This window comes from Oryzias latipes, chromosome 10, assembly GCF_002234675.1.
Source record: "Oryzias latipes chromosome 10, ASM223467v1".
NCBI classification, from domain to species: domain Eukaryota; kingdom Metazoa; phylum Chordata; class Actinopteri; order Beloniformes; family Adrianichthyidae; genus Oryzias; species Oryzias latipes.
Window position 1 is genome coordinate 6,603,907 of NC_019868.2, and position 24,494 is coordinate 6,628,400.

General features: G+C 41.5%; 1 protein-coding gene across 4 annotated transcripts; it reads left to right on the plus strand.

The window, feature by feature from the left end:
• Positions 1–265: 265 nt before the first annotated feature.
• Positions 266–24,268, plus strand: LOC101173396 (cohesin subunit SA-3). 4 transcript variants are annotated; one of them, XM_020706400.2, is made up of 32 exons: positions 269–471; positions 726–841; positions 3,231–3,324; positions 3,518–3,730; positions 4,035–4,131; positions 4,384–4,460; positions 5,799–6,003; positions 6,669–6,820; positions 7,268–7,465; positions 8,428–8,526; positions 9,057–9,136; positions 10,142–10,249; positions 11,287–11,371; positions 11,540–11,642; positions 13,249–13,352; positions 13,484–13,576; positions 13,659–13,751; positions 14,945–15,145; positions 15,394–15,461; positions 15,541–15,628; positions 16,124–16,204; positions 16,743–16,835; positions 19,287–19,455; positions 19,750–19,883; positions 20,194–20,295; positions 20,909–21,042; positions 21,341–21,463; positions 21,670–21,848; positions 22,056–22,251; positions 22,516–22,617; positions 22,720–22,819; positions 23,874–24,268. In XM_020706400.2, the coding sequence occupies exons 2-32, from the start codon at positions 813–815 to the stop codon at positions 23,922–23,924; spliced, it is 3,651 nt and encodes a 1,216-aa protein (XP_020562059.1). In that variant the 5' UTR covers positions 269–471; positions 726–812; the 3' UTR covers positions 23,925–24,268. The 4 variants fall into 4 exon arrangements, with proteins under 4 accessions (XP_023814740.1, XP_020562059.1, XP_004073101.1 ...); XM_004073053.4 differs by having other exon boundaries at positions 270–448; XM_023958972.1 differs by lacking the exon at positions 20,194–20,295 and having other exon boundaries at positions 266–471.
• Positions 24,269–24,494: the final 226 nt, after the last annotated feature.

Sequence of the window (24,494 nt, forward strand, 5' to 3'; positions counted from 1 at the left end):
GTTATGTTAATAGCCTAAACCAAAAACTGTTTTAAACCGATCTGAACTGGTTTAGTGAAAGCTTAGGCACCCCATAAAAAAGTACAAATAGAAAGAAAAACAGAATTTTTTTTGTTAACTCTAACAATAAATAGCAGAAAATGAAACTCACAACAATAATAGTAATCAAAACTATTATTTAACCAACCTGATTTAGTATGTGTCAAGCATTTAAATATTACTTTTGCTTTTTTTAACAATTATTTTCTCCTACCTTTGCAACATCCATTTAACAATCCCTCACGATTGGCCAACAATCATGATGTCATTGATGTCACCATCCAATTCAACCAATCATTTTCTTCTCTCTGATGGAGACTGGCCAATCAGGAGTTTCCGCGCATTCGCGCCCTTGCTACTCGTGAAGTCTCGAGGAAGGGAAAAAGTCTAACCGGGCGGTCAATTGCAGGTTTTTACCGAAACAAATTTAATGTATATACTTATATATATTCTTTGGTAAACTTTTGACTAACTCTAAATATATAACAGTTGTCATTGTTAATGTTTTTGGTTGGACTTTGTTAGTACTCTAATAGATCGAACAGTCGATGATACCGCAGTTCCAAGTCAGATCCTCCTGAAGTGAAAAAAAAACAAAAAACTCCTCTGCTAGCTTATTTTCCGCCATTTTTGACGGCGCAGTGTTTTGGTTTATTATTGTTAACTCTGCTTTCTTTTCCTCACAGTTGCTATCTAAGCCGGAGAAAAAGAAGAGTGTTTAGTGAATCGTCATTCAAAACCGTGTAGTGACCCAACGGTGTTTCTATACCGCAATGGCAAGTGGCGGGCCAGTTTTGGACAGGTAAGCTAGCTAAAGCTAATGTAGAAGTGAAGTGAAGTACGTGCATTTTCTATATGTAACTGATCAGTGATCGTATCATTATATCATAAGATCTAAGTGGAACATTTCTTTGTGGAATTGTTTTTTTTTTTTTTTAAATCAGAAGTGTGAAACACTGTCAATCAGGCTTTTAGGTTTAAAATTAATTTAAAGAAATTGATCTCACACTTATTATAACGATGGTGGCCAAAAAAAAAAAGCTTTTTTTATTTTTGTATTATTTGCAGTAAATGTTAAAACCTTAACTGGCATGTGTTGTGCTATGCAGGGCCAGAAGGGTTTTAGTTTTCATTCCCTCTACTTGTATTTTTCTGTTATATCTCACCTGTGCACTTTGAAAATGCTGCCTGTTAGATGTCACAGTGGTGATATATTTGTAAATACCACACTCCTTTAATACAGTGGAGGAGCTGGTTTAGCTCGTGCTGGTTTGCGGCCCCTTCCGTCTGTGAAACCAGGGTTCAAATCCGGGCTGTTCCCTGTTCCCTTCTCTACTTCTCTGCCGGTCCCAAGCCTCGTTGCTTTGAGAGGGTTGCGTCAGGAAGGGCATCCGGCGTAAAATATTGCCAAGTTTACCATGCGACTTGTTCCCTGTGGTGACCCCTGATGGGAAAAGCCAAAAGAGAAAGAAGACACTCCCTTAATACAGTATTTGGTTTGTAAAAAATATTAATTAAACATTATTTCAGTTTTTCACAAATCAGTTAAATACTTTTTGTACGTGTGCTGATACCACTTCACTTTTATCAATCCTCCAAAACATGTAAAGGCCGTGTCACACAGGCACTACGTACATTGTGCGCATATTCCACAGATTAAACTTGGTCATACGTGAAAAAGGTGTGGTCTTGATGTGAAATTTTCGCAGATCACAAATGAACTACGTTAAATCCACAGAAGTATGAATAAACCACGCAAAGAACACGTAAATCAACGTAGAACATGAATCGTGCGTGATTATTGTGCTTTTATATGCAATAAATTTGTGATTTGTGCGTCAAATACAGTGGTACATGCGTGAAGTCAGTTGGACAAACGTGGAACGTTTGTGGAAAGCCACAAATTTGCGAGTGCGTCTTGCAAAAATCCTGCACGCTTGTGTATAATTTACGTAATAATAACACATAAGATATGTTAAATACGTGTAAACTGTATCATTCTCCACTGACCAAAACTTTTAAACAGCTGAAAACCAAATTCACTTAAAGACCCTCCGTCTGAACCCTATGCTCACGTCGACAAATGACGAACACAAGAAACACTTGTGAATTACGTAGATCACGCATGAACCATGAAAGACCAGAACTTCATTTGTGTAAAATGCTCAAAATGTAAGGCTCTCCAGGGTGACACCGCCTTAAAGCTTATGGACCCTAAATACGGCTGCCACAAAGGATCATGGGACTTTAAAGAAAGTGAGTAAAATATAGATGTTTTTAATGTGTAGTTATTCATATCTATAAATTAAATTTAAAGATTTTTGTTTTCTTTTTAAAGCAGTAATCCTGACCTTAACGGAGGAATGTCATTGCACCAAAAATGAAGGCAGGGATAATCTAACTGGGTCAACTTTGACCCTCTGGCCTCGCTTTGGGCTGGTATGAGCTCATCAGTTCTCCACACAGAAGTTAAACACGATTAATTACAGAAAACAATTTATAGATTTATGGGTTGGCTGAGGAGGAAAACAATCACAATGTGTTTTAGAAATTATATTTTTTGCAGCTAATCTGACAAAAGAACAGATTACAGAGCCAAACACAAAAGAAGAAAAGATTGTTCTCAGTCTGAGATAATCAGTTAGTCTCTTAAGATGCTTAAAGACCCACTCCAAGGAAAATGATGGATTTTTCTCATGATGGAAGACAAATAGAAAAGGAAACTTAAACTTGTTCAAATCATTGTGAATGAGGAGCAGAGCATTTGAAATTTAATTTATTGACAAGCTCCCTGCTCCGCTCCGCAGTGGGGAAGGGGAGTGGGGTGGGCTTACTCTGCACCAAGGCCCCACCCACAAGGCAGGTAAATTTCTATTGAACTGCTGCCGCTCTGCAGAAACTATGTCCTAGAAAATGACACAAGTTTGTGTATTTTGGCTTATAACGGCATAGTCATAATTAAATGACCACTGGGAACACTCTGACAATAGATGATCGTTATTTTAAGAACTTTGTTCTCAGTGAAATGCATTTCCTGTAACAAGATGGAAAGGTGAAGTTTTTAGCTGCCTTGTCATTCACCTTTCCAAAAATGTCCCAAGCAATCATGATATCAGCAAAAGGCAAAGTAACGTCTAGTTCGACTGAGGTTTGAGATCACTTCTGTCTTTTTTTTGTTTGTTTCTTGTCAGTCTTGAGGAGTTTGACTCGTCAGACTCCGGTAGCATTTATGAACCGCAGATAAATGCCAGAAAGAAGAAACAGAAAACAACATCTGGGCCACAGGTGAGTTTTTTTTCTCTGACCAATACTTTATTCTTAAGCAAAACATTTATTTAAAAAGTAACGCATAAATAAAGTTTAAAAAAGCAAGCAAGGAGTACTGTCTCAGCTACAGAATGTGCAGCATGCTTCTTGTCCTTTCTGGATTACCACCAGTTGCAATGGTTTTATCAAACGATTCCCATAATTCTTTTAGCCCAAAAAATCCAGGCGTAATGCTACAGCGAGGGGGACGCCCAGCGTCAGCAGCAGCACAAACCCCAGCCCTGGAGAGCCATCCCCCCAGGGGCAGGCACATTACCAGGCCAGATCCAGATCTATACCTGAGAGAAACACAAATGAAAGGAACCAAGGGATCAGTGCAAAGGAGATCTATGATGCTATCTGCTCTGGAAAGGCAGCCATAGTGGTGAGCAAACTGCAGGAAAGGTGAAAGGTAACACGTAACACAAAAGATCTGGTGGAAAAAAGTCATGAATTGAGCAGAAAAGCTGACGATGAGAGGCTGATGGTGTGCAGTCAGTCACAGCAGTATTATTGTTGAGCAAAACAGAATAGAATTTATATTTGTCCCAATGATTGTGCTGTTTTTAATCTGTTAAATCGAAATGAAACGGGACAATAAAAGAAAAGATCAGTTCTAAAGTCTCGATGAGCTGGCTGACCTTTTGTGAAACCCTCTCATTGGCTGCTGTCTCCCTGTTGATATTTAGACAGTGGTGGACGAGTGGCTGGACAGCTACAAGCAGAGCAGAGAGGGGGGGCTGCTGGTCCTCATCAACTTCATTGTTCAGTCCTGCGGATGCAAAGGTCAGAGGTTAAGGTGGCTCTTAGGGGATGGGTGATTGTAATTTGTAAGATTATCTTTCCAATATGAGTTGAGGCGGTCATCTGTGGTATTGATCTGACACTAAAAGCAGGAATAAAGTGTTGCTTTAATCCTCTGTCTGTTCACAGCTGTTTGAAGATTTGCTGAGCAGAAGGAAAAGAATCATTCGTGTTGTGAGTCATACATGTTGGAAAGTGTTGATGTTCGTAACTGTGGTGCTTTTTGTCTCCTAGGTGTGGTCACTAGAGAGATGTTTGACAGCATGCAGAATGCTGAGATCATCAGCACTCTTACAAAGGAGTTCAATGAGGTGAGGGAAGAAAAACCTCTTCTTCACATGTAGGTTGATCTTATTAAGCTGTGTTCACACCGAGCACAGTTTGCGCGAAAAAAGGCCTCAAATTTGTTGCTCGATGCTAGAGCTGTGACGGTGTGAGATTTTTGATCACCGCGGTGTCACAGTAACCCCCGCCGGGGCCGAACACAAAATCCCCCGGCGACTGCGCAAATGAATACAATTCACAATTACAACGCAGTGTTCTTTATTAACAGATAACAGTAACAACTAACTTCTACTTATCTAACTAATAAACTAACTATATAGGTCTTGTAGAATGACTATGTGTATGTGTGTCAGCGCGCTGCGTGTAGGAGGAAGGAGCGAGTGAGCGCGCACACAGGTGTGTTTGGGGTGCGCGTTCACGTTTGATGTTACGGAGTGAAGGAGAACAGTAATAAAACGTTTCCCCCAGAAGAACAGTGATTGATTCTTTATTAAACCGCTCTGGAGTTGATCACCGCGGTGATGAAACAGCAAGCGACACATATCTCATCACTACATGGAGGCATTGACTGTAGATCTTATTTACAGCGGATGGAAGACATGGATGTTGGTGACAGATCAGGTTTATTTATGTTGAAGAGCTCTACAAAAACATCAGTAATAATCTCTATGTGTGGGATCATGAGGTCATTCAGAGATTCTCCCAGTACTGTGAGGTTCACCATCTACTGCTCTACTGCTCTACTCTACTGCATCTGAATGACGGCCCTTTCAGCTGTACTTCTGTCTCTCTGTGACCCGGTTTGATGACTTGCTGTCCCACTTTAGTCCGAGGAGGGACAAAATAAGGAAGAAATGACAGGACCTTTTTCATTATTGGCTTGATACAAATAACAAAAATGTCTAAAAGTTCAGGAGGAGAACAATCAGTTTTTCCTCCATGCTGTTTTTGGGCTCCACCCGCTGGTCATGTCAAAACTACTATGGAGGCGCCACAATGCCAGAAAAGCGTTGCTGCTAGACCGGCGCACCCGACACTCTAAACGGGACCTCTGATAACATCTGCACATCGATTTAACACTGAAACTGGACGCCCCTGATGTGCTAATTGAGAACGTAGCTGTAAAATGAGTCCTAAAATAACCATTGCACTTTCATCTGTTTTGGGTTTGTTTCCCAGTGTAATAAGTGAGATATCTTAAATATCTCATAAGATTGTCGTTAAATTCACGACGCAAAGCACGATGAAAAAAACTCATCATTTTGATCAATGGATTGATGAGAATGACTTTCTGCTGATGTTCTTGTCAGCAGCAGAAGCACAGGTTTCTGCCTCCACTGTGCATTTCTGTCTTGTTTTGCCAGACTTCGGGGAACTACCCTCTCAGCACTCCAGGCCCTCAGATGAAGCATTTCAAAGCCGGTCTCTCAGAGTTTTCCCGGGTCCTTATGCGCTCCTGTCGTAACAGCATCATTTATGACGAGTACATCTTCCCTTCCCTGCTGGCTCTGCTCACCGGGCTGTCGGACTCCCAGGTCCGGGCCTTCAGGCACACCAGCACGCTCCTAGGTAAGGCGGCCACTTGGTCATTGATACAGCAAATAGAAACTGTGAGAAAGAGACAGGAGGCGGAGATGAAGAGGATGATGAGGTTCTCTTTGGGAGTGATAGGGATGGACAGAATCAGGAATGAACCAGAGGATGTTTAATGTTTTCGAGATAAACACAGGGAGGCAGAATGAGATGGTTTGGACATGTTCAGAGGAGGAACAGTGATGATGTCGGTAAAATGATGCTAATGTTAGAGCTACCTGGACAAAGGCCAAAGAGGAGGTTCGTGGATGTAGTAAAGGACGACATGATAGTTTGGTGTAAGCCACAGGTGTCAAGCTCCAGGCCTCAAGGGCTGGTGTCCAACATGTTTTCCAACCAACCTGCCATTGAAGCTCCTTATTGGCTAAACACACCTGATCCAGGTAATCAGCAGCAGACAAGGCAGGGTTTCTGGAAAGCCTGCAGGAGGTTGGCCCTCAAGGCCTGGAGTTTGACACCCCTATGCGGATGATTTGCTCTAGCGACCCCTAAAGGGAGCACATGAAAGTGATTTGGGATTATAGCATTTTTCAGAAATGTCTGGGATTGCAGTGTTTTAAGTTTTATTGTGTGGTTGAAAAAATCTCCCTCAGTTTAAATCTGTTTCAAGATTCCTCTTAATCCTTATCTTACTCCTTCAGCTTTGAAGGTGATGACGGGGCTGGTGGAGGTGGCTGTCACAGTCTCCGTTCAGCTGCAAACCACCCAGCGGCAAATCGACACGGAAAAGAGCAAGAACCCTCAAATCCGAGCCTCGGACAAACTGGAGGAGCTGCACGCCACCATCAGTGAGGTGACACATACAAGCTGACCTCACTGCAGATGTTAAAGAGCCACTCCCAGGAAAACTCTGTTTCTGGTGTTTTTAACAGCTTCTTGTGGCATTTTTCTGACGATGTAGGACATGTATAAAGAAAATGAAGTTTAAATTGCAATTCCATCCATAGAATGTGTTGTTGATTCACAGTTTGCATTATCTATATTATCAAGACAGTTTATGTTCCTGTTTTGAAATCCAGACTTGAGCCTTCAAAGTTTTCAGAGTAGAAAAACCACTAAAGCAAATGCAGACGTTAAAAGATTCATCTAACTAGACTGGAGCTTATTATTGGACAAGAAGGCCGCGTACAGATGTGTTAGTATGATAAGCTTTGAACGGAGAACTCAAAACTTAAACATGCAGTGTATTTCTTTGTCAGAATGAAATTTGTGATGACCATGTGATCGTGTTCTGGTGTAGCTGAAAGAGAACAGAGAAGAAGTGTGCTCCATGATGAACGCCACCTTTCGTGGCGTGTTTGTGCACCGGTATCGAGACCTGCTGCCTGACATCAGAGCCATCTGCATCGAAGAGCTGGGAGTTTGGCTGAACAAAGACCCGGAGGACTTTCTCAATGATGGATGTCTGAAGTATTTGGGTTGGACCCTGTTTGATAAGGTAAACTTGTAGAACCTAACAATAAAGAAGAAAGATTTAATGCTGTTTGCCATTGAAAGTTTGGCTTTCATTGAAGCCAAGTCATTCTTTATGTTTTCAAAATCACGCAAAATTGCCCTGAAATCCGCAGATCCAAATTGCAAAAGGTGAACCATGGCGTAGCAAGGGAATGTCGTATATTCAATTCTGGTTGGTTTTTATACATATATAGTGAGGCAAAAGGGCATTTGGCTGTCAAAGGTTATGTAAGTTGTCCCACTCAAAGCGATGACAGAGATATGTAATGTTTACAGAATTCAGAAAAGACTATAGGAGATCACATTGCTTGATTTAAAAAATATATTTTTAATCATTTATTTGTATGACGGTGCTGAAGATAAGTATTTAACTACCACAACCCAACAAGAATGCTGCCTCTCACAGTCTGGTCGTTTCTTCTGTAAAGACCCACTCCAATGAAAAAAGTGATTTATTTGTGTGTGTGTGTTTTTGACACGTTCGTGCAGCATTTTTCTCATTAAATAAATTAATAAGATTAAGCTTAAAATATCATTTTTGTAGTGTAGGAAATACACTGGGCTGACCACGAGCTCCTTGCTAATAACTCCTGCTGCTCTGCAGAAATTATGTCCTAGAAAACGACAGGTTTTTTGGATTTATAGCCATAATTAAAAGACAACTCGACTACAAGATGATCGGAGTGGGACTTAAAAGAAACTCTTGCAGAATCAATGAAAATATATTTACTTAGTGTCCTCTAATAGCAACAGGTAGGACCAGACCAAAGTTTTATTTTGGAAATGTGACATTTTAACTGAAATGCATTACTTATCACTCTCTCCACCACATAAACAAAAACGTGATCTCTGCAGATAATGCACAAACCTTCATCCAGCCAATTGTTCTCATAGAAAAGACTGACCTGTGTGTAACGTGTGTTACTGTGCTCTGTTCTCCTGCAGCAAAGTGCAGTGCGTCTGCAGTGTGTGCGCGCCCTGCAGGGTCTGTACAAGGAGAAGGAGTTCATTGGTCGCCTGGAGCTTTTCACCAGCAGATTCAAAGTGAGGCAGTGATCCCTCTGGACTGGAATTGCACCTCATTTTAAGCTTGTTTACTCGTTGTCTGTCTGTCTGTCTGTCTGTCTGTCTGTCTGTCTGTCTGTCTGTCTGTCTGTCTGTCTGTCTGTCTGTCTGGACAGTCTTTTCTCAGTTGTTGGAACATTTTTTTTGTTTCTTCTTTGTAGCTGAGCCACATCCTCCCATTTTGTACTGCGCCTGTAGTTTTTTGCACCACTCCCCTTCTCTTTCATGGCCCCATCCTTTGTCTGGGTGTGTGTCTGGGTGTGTTAATTGCTGCCAGTTACTGATGGATAAAAAGCTGTTCTCAGTCATGGAAAACCATCCAAAAGCAATGGGGATAAATGCTCTTTGTATGATGATGCTTCTCCGCCTCATTAGTGATTTTTGTGTGTGTACAAAGTTGTGGGTGCATTTGTGTATGTCTGTGGCTATTGTGTGTGCTGTGGAGTGTGGGTTTGCCAGCTTCATTGTTTGTCTGTGTGCTTGTGTACTAACCAACTGTCTGTGTTCAGGAAAGGATGCTGTCTATGGTGCTGGACAAAGAGCCAGATGTGGCTGTGGAAGCGGTGAATCTGCTGCTGCTGATTCAACTGTGAGGGGGTTTCTCTGTCCCTGATGGTTCCTTTGTTTTTCTATCTGCTATTTCACACATTTACTTTGGCTTTTCTCACCTAACCTGAGCTGTATGCATCACAACTCCTTTCCTGATCCTGTTGAGACTCTTGATGTAGCTTTGAAGCTTTTTTGTCTGGTTCGGGCCAAGTCCATCTCCATGTGAGAAGCATAAATTGTTCATTTATTTGAAAGTGAGATGCATATTAGTTACATTCTTAGCTAATATCTGAAAATCACTGAATGGATTCAGGTTTGGAATTGATTTATTTCAAGCAGTCGAAACCCAAAAAATACTGAAGAAGACTAAAGAAAGAAACAGCATTCCCCCTGCGTGTTTGCAGATTTTTTTCAGTCGTGTGACTCCTCTGGTTCATCACAAAAACTTAGCTCAAGACTTTAGTTGGTTCTGCAGGGGAGGAGGGGAGCGAACATGAAGAGCACGCCGGCCCGTCGGCTTCCATGCCAATATTGTGCCATGATCTGTTTCCCCTGCCAAAACTTTTATATCTGGCATTGTTGATTTGTTTCTTAGCTCTCGTATTTTGCTCTGAAAAGCGTAAAAAGAAGGTAGATGTTTACGATATACTTTAACCTGCGACTTTTGTGAGTTTGTCCTATTTGTATTGTATTCCACATGTTCGCACTTAAGCGTACAAAATATTAAGTCCCTTAAATATTTCGTTTGTCAAGTAGAGTCTGATTATTTGCTTGAAAGGGAGGGTGAGGAAGCACTTTTTTTTCTACCATCAGTTACTCAAACAAACAGCTTTTTTCTGCTAACTACATTTCAGCTGCTGATCATTAGACGGCTTCACATGTCAAATTCAAACGATGTACTGTATCAAAAGAAAAAGCTCAATGTCCATCATCCACTAACGTGCCCAATATCAAAGCAAGTCATGATAATTAGTAATTACTAATTATGAGCTGAGATGTTTCTTTATATTTCATTAACGCCCTCTTTATGTTTGAATTCTCACAGAATGACTGAGGAAGGCTTAAGCGAGGAGGAGTGTGGTCGCATCTACCCCTTAGTATACGCTGCTCACCGGGGCCTGGCGTCTGCTGGGGGGGCTTTCCTCTACAACAAGTATGATGTCTGCTCATTTGCATGAACAGTTTACAAAGACAACTGCTCCATTCTAGATCATAACTGTTGGACTGCATTGCTCCGATATTGTTCGCCCTTTTTGTCGCCCATTTCTGTTGTTGTTAGGGGGGGTGGGGGGGGGGGGGGGGGGGGCTGTAAGCTAGCTAGCTTCTAATGAGCTCTTGCTGGTCTAGAAAATGATTCTTTTTTTTTTATTTTGGGTAAAAACGCCGGAATTATTATTAAAAGTAAGGATGGGCCAATATAATTTGATCTGTCCGACACCGATAACCAATATTTCCCCTGCAACTGTGGCCACGAGCCGATATTTGCTGATACCGATACTTAAGTGTATTGATAATAAAGAACACTTAAGTATTGGTACGTGCGTAGTTAAAGTAAACCTTGTTCCTGTCAGTCCGCTGCCACCAACGTCTTCAAATGTTAAGGTGTTCCTATCACCTTAAAATGTTTAAATAAATGGATCTGTAAGCATTCAGACCATTTATTGATATTGGACATAACTGTAAACCATAAGCTCCCCATTGCCAGGGATCTATTAGGAACAACATGGGTCCCTAAGAAAGTCAAATACTGACTATGACTGTAAACATAGGCTTCCCAATCTATTAGGAACAAGTATTCATTACAAAAATTAAGTGTTTCTGAAAACAGTCAGAAGACTATCGGTAGATTTTTTAATATCAGACTGATACAATAAAGTCAAAATATGCAAAAATGGTCCGATACGATGCTGGCACAGATGTATCGCCCATCCCTAACTAAAAGACCACTGGTAACGCTTTTACAATAGATCAAAAGATGATCGAAGTGAGACTTTAAAAGTGTTTTTATAAAATACCAGAAATAAACCTTTAAGACGTTGAACTCAACAAAATTGTATGTTTACTTCATAGATGTGTTTCAACTGATTCACAACTGATTCTTTTAGTTTAAGAGGTGAAACGTTGTTTGCTTTTATAAAAAAAGAAATATTCATCTTTATTTGTACATTTTGGTGTTTTTATGTTTTCCAGGTTTCAAAGCCTGATTGCCCAAGAGAACAACAACAACAACGCTGCCTTTTTTCACGTCCTCATCGCCTTCTACACCCAGAATGAGGTAGTACCTCTCTGTTGAATTTTGAAAAACGTGTAGTAAATCTTTAAACTTTCTTTTTTAGTCCTGTTAATTTCTGCCCATATTTAAGAATAATTATATTTCCCTGAAACTGGTTAGAAGGTGAAGCAGTTCCTAAGCAAATAGCTGGATAGAAGTGTGTGTTTGCAGTTCCATGAGCATGGGGCATACCTGGTGGACAGCCTGTGGAGCGTGGCAGGATCCGAGCTGAGGGACTGGGAAACTATGAGCGCTTTGCTGCTGCAGGATGCTGGTGAGGACCACACTAACACTCAATGATGGTATGAGCTGCTGCACTCAGTCCTTAGAAAATACTGTTTTTTCTGGACTATAGAGCGCCCCTGTATATAGGCCGCATTTGCTCTATTTAAATAAATTAAAAAAAGATATAGAAGCAGCACCGGGCTATAAGCTGCAGATATCTATATCTATAAATTAGATATTTGCTGCATGTACAGAACAGTTGTGTACTGTAAATGTACATGTATGTACCTGAACAGATTCTTTCCGAACAATGCCTTTTAACACGGCAGCAACTTTGCTGAACAACACGGAACAGAAGCGAGAGAAAATAACCGCTATGTTTTCACCTTCAGTGTTTGAAACCACCAGTCACTTTAAATATCATTTGATAATTTGTCCTACATGTTCTATCTGCTACAGAAAAGGTAGCGTAGTCTATTCTTCCTTGCATTGAGATTTTGTTTGTTTTATTTTTTTATTCGTATTCTTTGTATAAGCCGCATGGTTCAAAACTTTGAAAGAAAGTAGCGCCTTATAGTCCAGAAAAGGCAGTAGCTCATTAAAAAAGGAACCATTATCACAGTGTTTTTCAACCAGCAGCCACCAGTGTGCCGCGGGACATGGTCAGGTATGCCCTGGGAGACTGCCCTCATTAACTGGTCTAAAAACATTTTCCATGTCCAGGATGTCAGCTCTTTGTTCATCCAAACAGGCCCTGATAAAACACTGAGTAGTTAGGAATATGAAAGATCGTAAAATACTTTTTTCTTTGTGTTTATTTGATTATATTAAAGACATTTTGGTAAGAATGACGGTTCTGTGATTTAGCCGCAGCTTCAGCTATTTTTGGAAAAGTCCCGCCCCTTCAACTGTCTCCACCAATCATTCTTGGAGGCTTAATCATACGTCATCAGTCTGACCAATCAGAAGTGGTTAAATTCTTCACTTCCTTGTTCCGATTCTGCTCATAAAGTGGCTCAGTTCCAACAAAAATACCCGCTAAAGCTCGTCTTTAGCGGTGTAGCTTTCCGCGGGATCCGATGTCAGACCGTGGAACAAGTGAACAAAACAATGAAGCTCAGAGACATCGGTCTTTCTGCCCGTTTGCTGTAGTTTTCACACTACATCTCCCATGATGCATTGGGTTAAAGTGACAGCATCTCAGCGCACAATGAGTCTTTCTTGTTAAACGTCTTGAAACAACAACGAACACACATCTAACAGTTTTTAAATCTTCTAACTCAACTTTTATTATATCTTTTAGAAAAAACAGCTGTTTTAAAAAATAGCTTCCAGCTTTTTCTGCCACAATTATCACAAAAATGCATGCGAGATTGCAGAGGGGCTGAAGATCAATACAGACTATAGAGTTTCTCCTTTTTTTTTTGTTTTTGTTTTTTTGGATGCTGGTGTGCCGCAGGATTTTTGTCAAGGTTAAAGTGTGCCATGGCTCAAAAAAGGTTGAAAAAACCTGCATTATGCTGTAGTTAGGATTCTAAAACAGGATACCAAGCCTGAGGTTTGACTTCTCAATCTAGAGGTTTTCTCTTTTTTTAATCCCTGTTGTAATGCGGTGTCAACCCATCTGTCCCCTGCCCCTGCCTTTGTGTTGTCAGGTCTGATGTATGAGGAGGAGGGGGTGCTCTTAGAGCTCATGATGTGTGCAGTCAGACAGGCAGCGCAGGGAACCCCACCTGTAGGGAGAAGTCACGCTAGAAAGGTGGAGACGGACGTTTTAAAATCAAGAATGAAACAAAGTTGTTCCTGTTGTCTCAGTTCGATTCTATTAAGATCCATCATGTTTTCTAATTCAGCTCTTGCTGTGTAACGTGGTGATTTTGTTGAGATTAGATTGCGAGTATGAAAGAAAAGAAGGTCCAAGAGCAGGACAGGAGTCGCATCACAACACACTTCATCCCCATTCTGCCACAGCTGCTCGCCAAGGTACCAAAGTTCACCTCACTTCCTGGCGGCTCTTTGTCCATCATGTAGACCAAAAATTAATGTTTATTTTGCTGTGCTGTAGTACTCGGCAGATGCTAAGAAGGTCAGCCTCCTTCTCAAAGCGCCTCTTTACTTTGATCTGGAGATGTACAGCAGCACTCAGTGGCTGAAAAAGGTAAGAGGTGTGGGGGGGCTATTCTAATTAACCGTCTTAGGGTGGGGGGAGGGCAGTACAAGTACACCAAAAACTGAATCTATTACCACATCAAAGAACTTCAATGAATTTGTTGGTTAAAATTGTATCACACTTAAAATGAAATCACTAATCCGTTTTATTTTAGAGACCAACTTATTAAAAAAACGGACATATTATAGAATTCAGAAACCATCCAATGACTGAAAATACTGAAATCTTTTACAGATTCTGTTCCACACCGTTCCATGTAGGCCTTCTAATGTTTTGGCAAATAAAATATTGAGCTAAAATGAACTGAAAACTCTCATCTTAATGACCAGGTCATCATAATCGGCACAATTACTCATGTATCTATTTACTTCTTTGATATCTAGTGAGCTGTAGTTGTACTTTTTCATGTTTTTTTTCAATTTAAGCTTTATTTATAAAGACTTAAAGCTATGTTCATCAGCCCTCAGCAATGCACATTCAATGCATCAGTAGATATAAGTTTTATTCACAAAATCTAACTTTGTTCTTTTATGCCAAGAAGTAAATTGTCAAAGTTCTCTGCTGGAAGAAGAAAGGATTGACAGAAAAAAGCTGATTTAGAACCTTCGATGCAGTAGTTCTGAATGTCCCACTCCCATCATCTTTAGTAAAAGCGTTCCCATTTTTCTTTTAATTATGATTTAAGTTTTTAACCAAAAATCGATAAACCTGTGCTGTTTTCTAGGACACAGTTTCTGAGGAGCAGCAGGAGTTTGAGATATGTGTCTCTGAGTAGGGAGCTTTTGGTCCACCCCGTGTATTCTCTACGTCCCAAATACGACTTTTTTTCTAACTGAATTTTTTTACCTGCCCCTGACGCACAACGATTTGAATAAAGAAATGCTCAAAAATGCAAATTTAAGCTTAATATTCTTAATATTTGACTTCCATCACCAGAAAAAAGACCAAAAGACATGCTAAAAACACCAAAAACACCATGTTCAATGAAAATGGGCTTTTAAAAACTGTTTTCCTAAAGAAAACTCCCTTTTTGTTGACGTTATCTTGACCTTTCAGTCTGTGGTTAAAGTATTCAAATGTATTGAAATTATACCAACAGTCAAGCAAAACCCAACAATGTTGTGAAACCTGTTCATTTGTGAATATTTCTGTCTCGAGTCATTCTCTTTTGGGTTCGTCAGTATCTAGACCTGCTGCTGTCCCAGGTGTGTGGCGTAGTGGAGAAGCACACTGACAGCACCGTGCTGCAGGCTTGTGCCCAGCTGGCCAACACCCTGTGCTCAGAAAACTACACCTTCTCTTCCCGGGCACATCTGGCTTTCAGCCAGCTCCTGGACGACCTGGTGGAATGTTTCAACTCATATTTCGCCGAAATATTGCAGGTTGGAGTCCAATCAGGGAGCTTTTCTAAGATGTGTTGGTGTGCTCTGACATACTGCATAGCAGGTGAACCAAATGACCTAAAGTCTGAAGAAGAATCCACCGTGAAGTAGGTTTAGTCAAATCTATGCTGCACCGTAGAAGGAATTACTAAATGATTCCATTATTGAAATCACATTTAAGGAGATGGATTTGATCTTTAGTAAGAAGGGTATGTTTACTGTTGGAACATTGTCTCTTGTGTGTTCAGGGTGGAGCAGATAAGGACGACACGTACTCTGCAGCCACAGCCTTGAAGAAGATTGCTGTTTTTAGCAGGCGAGTTCCTCTGACGCCCGAGGCCGCAGCTCTGATTCCCTGCACGCCAGCGGGTGACTGTTTTTGTCTGGTTTTCCAGCGCCAAGGACCCGACGGGCTGGAAGCTGTTTGACTCCTGTCTGCAGCTGCTGAATAGTCGGCTGGAGTCTCTGGATCTCCACACGGAGGTTTGGGGCAACCGTCGCTGCTTTCAGACGGCTTCCTGACTTACTTCAGTCATTCGAGTTCCACTCTAACAATCTTTTGATTTATCGTAAAAGCATTGCCAGGGGTCTTTTAAAAACCTGTGTCGTTTTGTAGAACATAGTTCATTCGAAATTAGTATCTGAGTGTCAGGCTGGACCATTGGCACAGAGGAACCCCGCCCCCACTTCCCCTCCCTGTTGTGGAGCTAGGAGCTTACCCAGAGTATCCTCCACGTCACAAATATGCTCTTCTTCAAACAGCCTTTTTTTGTCTGCTCCCGATTCACAAAGATTAAAATAAAGAAATGCTTTAGAAATGCAACTTTAAGCTTCATTTTCTTCATGTATGTCCTCCGTCATCTGAAAAAAGGCACAAGGACATGATAAAAAAAGACCTTAAAGGCATGATTTTCATCCGAGTGGGTGAGTTTTTCGGTGCATGACTTTGAAATTCCTTTCCTCTTGATGTGATTCCAGCTGACGGTGTCGGCTCTGAAGTGTGCAGGCTTTCACCTGATGTGGGCCAAAGTGAACGTGGACAAGTCCAAGCCAAAAGCGGTACGTCGCTTCAGTTGACGCGTCACTCCTCGCCGTTCAGACGCGGTTCTCGCTCAGATCCTCGTCTCCGTCAGATGATGGTGATCTGAGCGGCCGTCACCGGTCTGGCCCTGTGTTTGGATCCTTCATGTCTGTGTTGTCCAACAGTCGAGCAGCAGGCAGCAACGCAACAGTCTGTTGGTGCCTGCTGTGATCCTCACATCTCTCTTCATAATATTCTTTACTGTCATAAACTGGCCTCAATCTCCCCTATATTTGAATATGTAACTCTAGGGATCCTTTTTTCATTTTATCTCACATTTTCCTACACAGAGAATGTCGTTATTATTATTCATGTAATCCTGTTTATCACAGTGAGTCATTTTCATTCTTGTGTCTCAGAATTCTAAGAGACTTTTTTCCCCCATTAAACAATATATGACTTAAATGATAGAACAGTTGATAGAACTGCTGTTTCTGCACCAGAACTTGTCCAGCGCTGCTGCACCACTAAATGCATCACAACTCTGTCATTCCTCTCTTTTTTTTTTTTTTACAGGCGGAACTGAAGCATCTGAAAAAAGACATGAACACGTTCTGCAGAATCTGTCAGAGGTGTTTGTCTGTGGACAAGACAAGGATCAGAGATGAGGTAAAAGCTCTCATCTGATTGGATGATGAGATGGCAAATAACAGCTCACTTCTAGGAGTGGGAGGAATTTGGTTTTATTTTTAGCCAAAAAACAAAAAAAAGATCAGTGAATCGATTTAGCCTGCAATCCATTTATGGATTTTTGAATCTGTTCTGGTATCACTTGGTTATTTTAGCTATTTAGCACCTCATTCTCTTTTTACTTCCACTTTAAATGGTCGGTTTAGTTTGTAAAGGAGGTGCTTTTATTAATAGCACTTATATACAGTCAGGACCATAAATATTTGGACAGAGACACATTCTTTCTAATTTAGTTTCTGTACATTACCTCAGTGAATGTTAAATAAAATAACTCATTTTATGGGCTCGTAAGTAATTGGACAATTAACTTCCATGCTATTGCATGGGCAGGTGTGGGCAATTCCCTTGTTATGTCATTATGAGTGAAGCAGATAAAAGGCCTGGAGTTGATTAAAGCAGTGTTTCTCAACTAGTGTGCCGTGGGAGACTCCCCTCATTAACCGATCTAAAAACATTTTCCATGTCCAGGATGTCAGCTCTTTGTTCATCCAAACAGGCCCTGATAAAACACTGAGTAGTTAGGAATATGAAAGATCGTAAAATACTTTTTTCTTTGTGTTTATTTGATTCTATTAAAAACACTTTGATAAGAATGACTGTACCATGATTTAGCCGCAGCTTCAGCTGTTTTCTAAAAAGTCCCGCCCATTTAACTGTCTCCACCAATCATTCTTGGAGGCTTAATCATACGTCATCAGTCTGACCAATCAGAAGTGGTTAAAGTCTTCACTTCCTTGTTCTGATCCTGCTCATAAAGTCGCTCAGATCTAACAAAAATACCAGCTAAAGCTCGTCTTTAGCGGTGTAGCTTTCCACAGAATCCGGTATCAGACCGTGGAACAAGTGAACAAAACAATGAAGAGACGTCAGTCTTTCTGCCCTTTTGCGGTAGTTTTCACACTACATCTCCCATGATGCATTGGGCTAAAGTGACAGTGTCTCAGCGCACAGTCGTCCTTGCTAAACGTCTTGAAACCACAATGAACACACATCAGTTTTTAAATCTTCTAACTTTTATCACATCTTTTATAAAAAAAACAGCTGTAACTTCCTGCTTTTTCTGCCACAATTATCACAGAAATGCATGCGAGATTGCAGAGGGGCTGTAGATCAGTACAGACTATAGTTTTCCTTTTTTAATTTTTGGATGCTGGTGTGCCGCAGGATTTTTATCAAGTTTAAAGTGTGCCCTGGCTCAAAAAAGGCTGAAAAACACTTGATTAGAGGACTCGTGCTTGCATTTTGAAGATTTTGCTGTGAACAGACAACATGCGGTCAAAGGAGCTCTCCATGCAGGTGAAAGGATCCATCATTAAGCTGAGAAAACAGAAAAAAGCCATGCCAGAATGACAGAGAATGTCTTGAACTCATGGACGTCACCAGATGCTGGGTTTTCTCCTTCTGGATGCTCTGCCAGGCCTTTACTGCAGCAGCTTTCAGTTGCTGTTTGTTTGTGGGCGTTTCTGTCTGAAGTTTAGTCTTCAACAAGTGAAATGCTGCTCAATTGGGTTAAGATCAGGTGACTGACTTGGCCATTCAATAATATTCCACTTCTTTGCTTTAATAAACTCCTGAGTTGCTTTGGCTGTATGTTTTGGGTCGTTGTCCATTTGTATTATGAAACGCCGCCCAATCAGTTTGGCTGCATTCACTTGGATCTGTGCAGACAGTCTGTCTCTTTAGCCCACAACTGTCACAGTGGAAGTTAAAAATATCAGACGCCAACTTCAGCCTCATCCAACCTTAAGGTACAATGGATTAAAAAAAACGGGCATTTTCTAAATACATTCATAAACATGAATCCACCATTTGAACAACTTTATTAGCAGCATCTTTTGTAACATTTGACAGCCGGTTGTTGAAGGTTAAGTATTATTATGGTCTGTAGGAACAACTGTCACAGTAAATCCACATTTGGAGTCAAGATTCCTGGTTTTTGACTGTTAAATGCAGATTTCTTTTATTTTGAAGTAGACTCTTCTTCTGTTTCCTCACTGACTCTTTTCTGTGTACAGAAATTTTCGAAATGTGTTTGTTTTTAGTTAATTTTCTAGCTGGAGGGTTTCAGACCATCTGCTTTAGGAAAGTAGTGGATGGAATTTCAACTCGTGACCGAGTGACTTGACATGCATCAAGAATGAATCAGATGTGCTGGAGAGAATCCAGTAGATTTCCAAAATAAAGCTTCTTTCAGAATCAGATTATATATAAAGTGGAAAAGAAGTAATTGGTGTGTTTTCCTCTGTGGACCAGTAGCAATGGACCGGTACCGGTCCCATGGCCTGGTGGTTTGGGACCACTCCTGTAAATGACTGAATCAGAGGAATGGGTCTAACAGGGAGTCCCTCCGTTTTGCTCTTCCATTCTTAGGCATTTGAGCTGCTGTGTGACCTGCTGCTGTTGTACAGCCAGGCTTCAGTCCGTTCAGAACCTGCGCTCCAGCCGCTGGTCCACCTGCCGTCTGTGTCTCTGTGCTCCGAGTTGGCGTCGTTCCTGCTGGACCACGTCTTCACTGAGGAGGAAGACGCTGAGCTCTGCGGTACGTGTGCATCCTCCGCTGTAAATAACTGCTGGTGTGATCTGTGCCGCTTTCCTGCAGCAGCTTTAACTCAGTGCTGACAAAGTGACGGATGAAAGACGCTCAGAGGTCCTTTTTGTTCAGAAACACCATTTCCCTGATGTCCCTCCACACAGATGTGTTTGTTCATTCCGTTTATTTTGACTGTTTGTTAGTATCAGCTTTGAATGTATTCAGAAAAATGTCTGTAAGTCAAACTAAGTGCATTTTAAAAATACAAGCAACTATTTCTCCCTCCTCTGATCTTGATTGCAGATGAACGTGAGGAAGAGATAAAGATGACTCTCTTTCAGAAGAGGCGCAGGCAGCTCGCCGGCTACTGTAAGCTAGTTCTGTACGGAGTCCTGGACCTGTCTGCTGCCACCAACGTCTTCAAGCACTACAGCAAGGTCAGACGACGTTTCAGTCTTTAGTCCAGCCTGTTTGCCCAACCTGGGAGGGTAATTAGCTCCTTGCATCTCTGAAGAAATAAAATGTGTTAAAAATACAGGAATCATTGATATTGAAGATGAGGTGTAAAAGTGCGGAGGAGGAAGATGAAACTGGTTTTAGATCCAGCAGGAAGCCGTGGATGAGTCAGAGCAGAAGCTAAAAGCGGCCGACAGATACGATGAACGAAGTGGATCATTTCACGTCTGCAGACCTTTCATCTCAGCTGCTAATTAAACCGATTAACCAAGTTTCCTGTTTCCCCTGCAGTTTTTTAAAGACTTTGGTGACATCATCAAAGAGACGGTGAGCAAGAGCAGGCTCATCAACCCCGTGCAGAGCGCCAAGACGTTCTGCCTGTGCCTGCAGCAGGTGTGCACTCGCGTTTCTCACTGAAAAGGTTTTCAGGCGGCTGCGCCCCGTTTAGACAGAGCGGGAGAGGAGCAGTAGGGGTGAAGAGGAAGAGGCGGAGTTAAGGATCCACACCGATTCAATTTACCATCTTCCTGTGGCATTTTTCTGATGATGATGATGGAGGACATGTATAAAAAGATAAGCTCAGAAATACAGCGGGTATCTAGCTCCAATATTGCTCCCCCTTTTTGTTGCACCCATAATGTCAGGTTGAGGCTGTGACGGGCTGTAAGCTAGAGGGAGAATACGTAAACGGATAAGAGGCGGAAAGTGGGGGCGGGCTTACTCCCCGCCAGCAGTCCTGCCCACAACTCTAAAGTGAATTTCTGATTCACTACTGCTGTTCTGCAGAAAACGTCTTCTTTATTTTGGGAACGCTCTCATTTTGGACTGACAGATGATGGGAGTGGGTATTTAACCTGATGGATGCACCCTGTCCTCAAAACATGAAATGACTGTCGGATCAAAGGTTCTAGCGGCTGTCGCACACACTCAGAGACTTATGTCACTGCTGACTTTTACACATTGAATGGGCTGATGGTCTGCATCTAAGTGTCGTCTATGGTTTTAGCTCTTCTCAGAGATGCTCACAGACGACCCCAGCCAGCAGGATCCCACTGAGATTCGAGACTTGGCGAAGAAGCTCGCCATGACCTTCGGCATTGACCTCCATCGCATCCGTAAACCGCTGGTCGCCCTGCACCTGTCAGTACCTCCCCTCACACAAACGGAGTTCCAGTTCAACCACTTCCTTAAGTCTGTTGTGGAGTTTTTCTAGATTTTATTCACCTGAATGAAAAGGGGTTTCTGGTTCAAATCCCGGCTAGAGCCTCAATTTAGAGTTGGCTAATACTCTGAGTGCATGTGCATCTATTTCAGGTACGGGTGTGTGTTACTGCTCCATAAGTGTCCATGGTTGTCTCTGTGTGGTTCTGATGGACAGAATGGAGTCGGTTTATTCCGTCCTGCCATTTATTCTCATGCTTTTCATATTTGCTTTCAGGGATGGCATAAAGTTTGCGTTTCGAGTCCCAGAGGATGGGAGCAAGCAGCTTCCAAATGCAGACTTCTTGGAAATCCTCAGCGAGTTCAGCTTCAAGCTGCTTCAGCAGGATCGAGTTGTCATGTGAGAAGAAAGAGCAGGAGTTTCTTTTCACAGATGGAAGAAGAGCCTCTGCTGGAGTTCCTCCACACTTTTAGCTGTGTTGCTGCCGTCCTAAAGTACACTTTTGATCGTCTGAGTCTACCCTCAGGGGATGCTTCTTTTTATGTTGTAAAGCAAATGCATTCCTCTCCTAGTTCTTCTTTTCATCTCTTATTCCCCTCCCCCAGATCTGGGTTTCTGAAGTCTGAGTGTCCCGCTGCTGCCCTCTGCTGGCCATCCGTTAAACACTATGAGTGTTCGCTGGCGTCCCGCTCAGCTGCCAGGCTTAAAGAGCAGGAAGTGGCCGCCGGTGCCGTTTCCCAACATGATACCCCTCAACCCAAACGCAGGAGGACCACTGCTGGGGGTGACGCACATCATATACTTTACGTGCTTTTCTTTTGTTTCTGTCAATAAGTGTGCATGAATAAAAAACAAAATTAAATGCCCTGTCATATCCAGACATCTGGTGAAAATAAAAAAAAAACATGTTTTTTTATTCAGATTGTGATCCAAACTATTTTGTGTTCATTAAAAGTTTTATTTTTGGAAGGAATTGTGTTTTTTGCTCCAGGTTCAACATCCAGCACAACCAAAGGGCCGTGGTTGGAGAGCAGCAGCATCCACAGCCGCATGAACACTCCTGTGCTCACCTCCACTGTCCAAAAACGGGCAGCACCGCCGCCGCCACCCACACAGGTCAGAGCAGCAGAGTCGGACGCCGGCAGTGGATTGGCTGAGGTGGAGTCAGAAGACGAGTTCTCCTCAGGGTTAGTTCCATAGTTCTACTTTAGTTGGAGTGTTCATTTCTGTCTTGTTTTAATTAAGGCTTTGAACTCATCAATTAGTTACATTTTTCACCAACAAAACTGTTCAACGTTAACGTCAGCAAAGGAACAAGTTGACGCTCGGCTCAAACGGGCTCAGAGACTTGAAGTTTCTGGGTTTTTTACAAGAAAAATCAAATTCCTGAGGATTTTTGTCAGTAAAAGTAGACGTTTCTGTGACGGCTTCAATCGTGATGTGTTATCCAGGATGCTGATGCGAAAGGTGAATCCCACAAAACGGGGTCGTCTGAATTCCGCCCAGACCGCAGCTGCTCGGGATAAAGAGGATGTGGCGTCCCACCTGACTTTGTAAGGCTGATTTCAAATGGAGGACGGATTTCTGTGGAGAATCACTTTTTATGGGATTCTTCTTTCAGTCGTAGAAACGTTTGTGTTTTATCTGCTGTTCAGGCTTTCTCTGATTGAAGATGACATCTCAGAAAGAGAAGAGGGTGAAGATGAACCGGAGATTGAAGATTCTGACAATGAATCACAGTCTTCTTACACACTGGTAAAAAAAAAAAGTCCCACTCCCAGTCAAATTTTGCTCCATTTTTAGCGTTTCTTTTTAATATCATTATGCTGTTTTAGGCTAAGTCAGAAAGACCTGTTGTTTTCTAGGACAGTTTCTGCAGAGCAGCAGGAGTTCAGAGCTCTGATTGTACACTCTTGCACTAGCTTACAGCCCTAACTTAACATCATTAGAGGGGGGGGATAGCAAGCCTTATTGGAGCTATCCAGTGGTGCAGTTTGGAGCCAGTGGATGCATCGGAATGGAGCAGAGCTGGGAGAGGCAGCTAGGTGCTCTCGGAGCCAGCCCAGTGGATTTCACACAAATAAGCTCTTTTTCCAGCCGCATGTTTTCATCCGATTCACAACACTTTGAATGCAGAAATTCTCACAAAAACTAAGCTTAATTTTGTCAATATGTTGAAATCCAAGTTTATTTAGATATTATTTGTCCTTCTAGGGAACACATCAAAGTGCTTTCGATATAAATAATAAAATATAAATACTAAAAATAGTTCTAAAAAAACACCTACTCATTCTGCTAAAACTATGTAAAGGCTAAGCTACAAAGATGAGTTGTAAGTTTTTTTCTTCACAATGTGACGTGGTCTGGCCGTACTGACCTCTGAGATCACCAGCAGACCTGCGCCTGAGGACCTGATGACAATGAAGGTCCAGTTTCATTGAAACTTTTAGAAAAAGTAATAAAAGCATCTTAAAATGGATCCTAAAGCCGACTGGGAGCTAGTGCAAAGATTTCCAAGCTGGAGTAATGTGCCGCTACTTTCAGGTTCTGGTTAAAAGGCACAATAAATATGTCCTCTATAGTCAGAAAAGAACATGTGAAAAAGACCAGAAACCCCATTTTCATTGGAGCGAGTCTGTAAAGAAGAAGTAGAGATCCTGTTGTGAGCTAGCTTTAGTTTTTGTTCAAAGTTGAGACGGTTGGAATGATCTGTAAATCAGTTTGTACGGTTAGTGTTCCGCAAACTGTTTTGGTTGTGAACTATTTGATTGTGAAGTTAAAAGCGTCCTCTGGTTGTGTTTTCTTTCAGCCTTCTACAAGGCACACCTCCGTCAGCGTCCTGGATGAGCTCTTTGACTGAAATCTTTCGGGGATCCTCCAGCCAGATCTTCTGGAGCTTCAGGAGTAAAAAGTACTTAAAAAAAAGGTTTCTTTTTCTGTTTGAGAGCTGTTGCCCTTTGTAACTTTGTTTATAAATATTTTTGTTTGTTGTAAAAGATGAAATATTTTTGAAAAGTTGAAATGTTTATATTTTATTGGAAGTAATGTTCGAAACCTGTCAGCTTTTTTATAAACTGAAAGTGCAAGGACTTCTTAGTATGTTGTATTGTTGGCAACATGTGTTTTGTTAAACAGTTTTGTTTATTTTTTTAAGACTCTTATTCAAAAGTGTTGTGTTTGGTGTTTCATCATTTTTGATTTTGTATTTCAAAATGAAATTAAATGTTGTAAAACACAGGTATCGGCCCTGATTGATATGTGTGATGGGAAAACATGTGTTAGGTTTTGAATGATTTAAACATATAAAGCAGTCAACTATATGCTTTAACAACCATGACAGATCATAAAAATAATAGAGCCATTAACCAGAGCTGAAAAAGATACCAGTGATTGCATAAAAATCTCTTACCTCTAGTTTTGTTTACACATT

What these genes read in the sequence shown, in the direction of transcription:
- LOC101173396 (XM_020706400.2), top strand. Translation starts at nt 813, where the DNA reads ATGGCAAGTGGCGGGCCAGTTTTGGACAG. An exon ending in TGCACGCCACCATCAGTGAG is followed by an intron (nt 6,821 to 7,267) that starts GTGACACATACA and finishes GTTCTGGTGTAG; the next exon opens with CTGAAAGAGAACAGAGAAGA. An exon ending in GAAGACGAGTTCTCCTCAGG is followed by an intron (nt 22,252 to 22,515) that starts GTTAGTTCCATA and finishes TGTGTTATCCAG; the next exon opens with GATGCTGATGCGAAAGGTGA.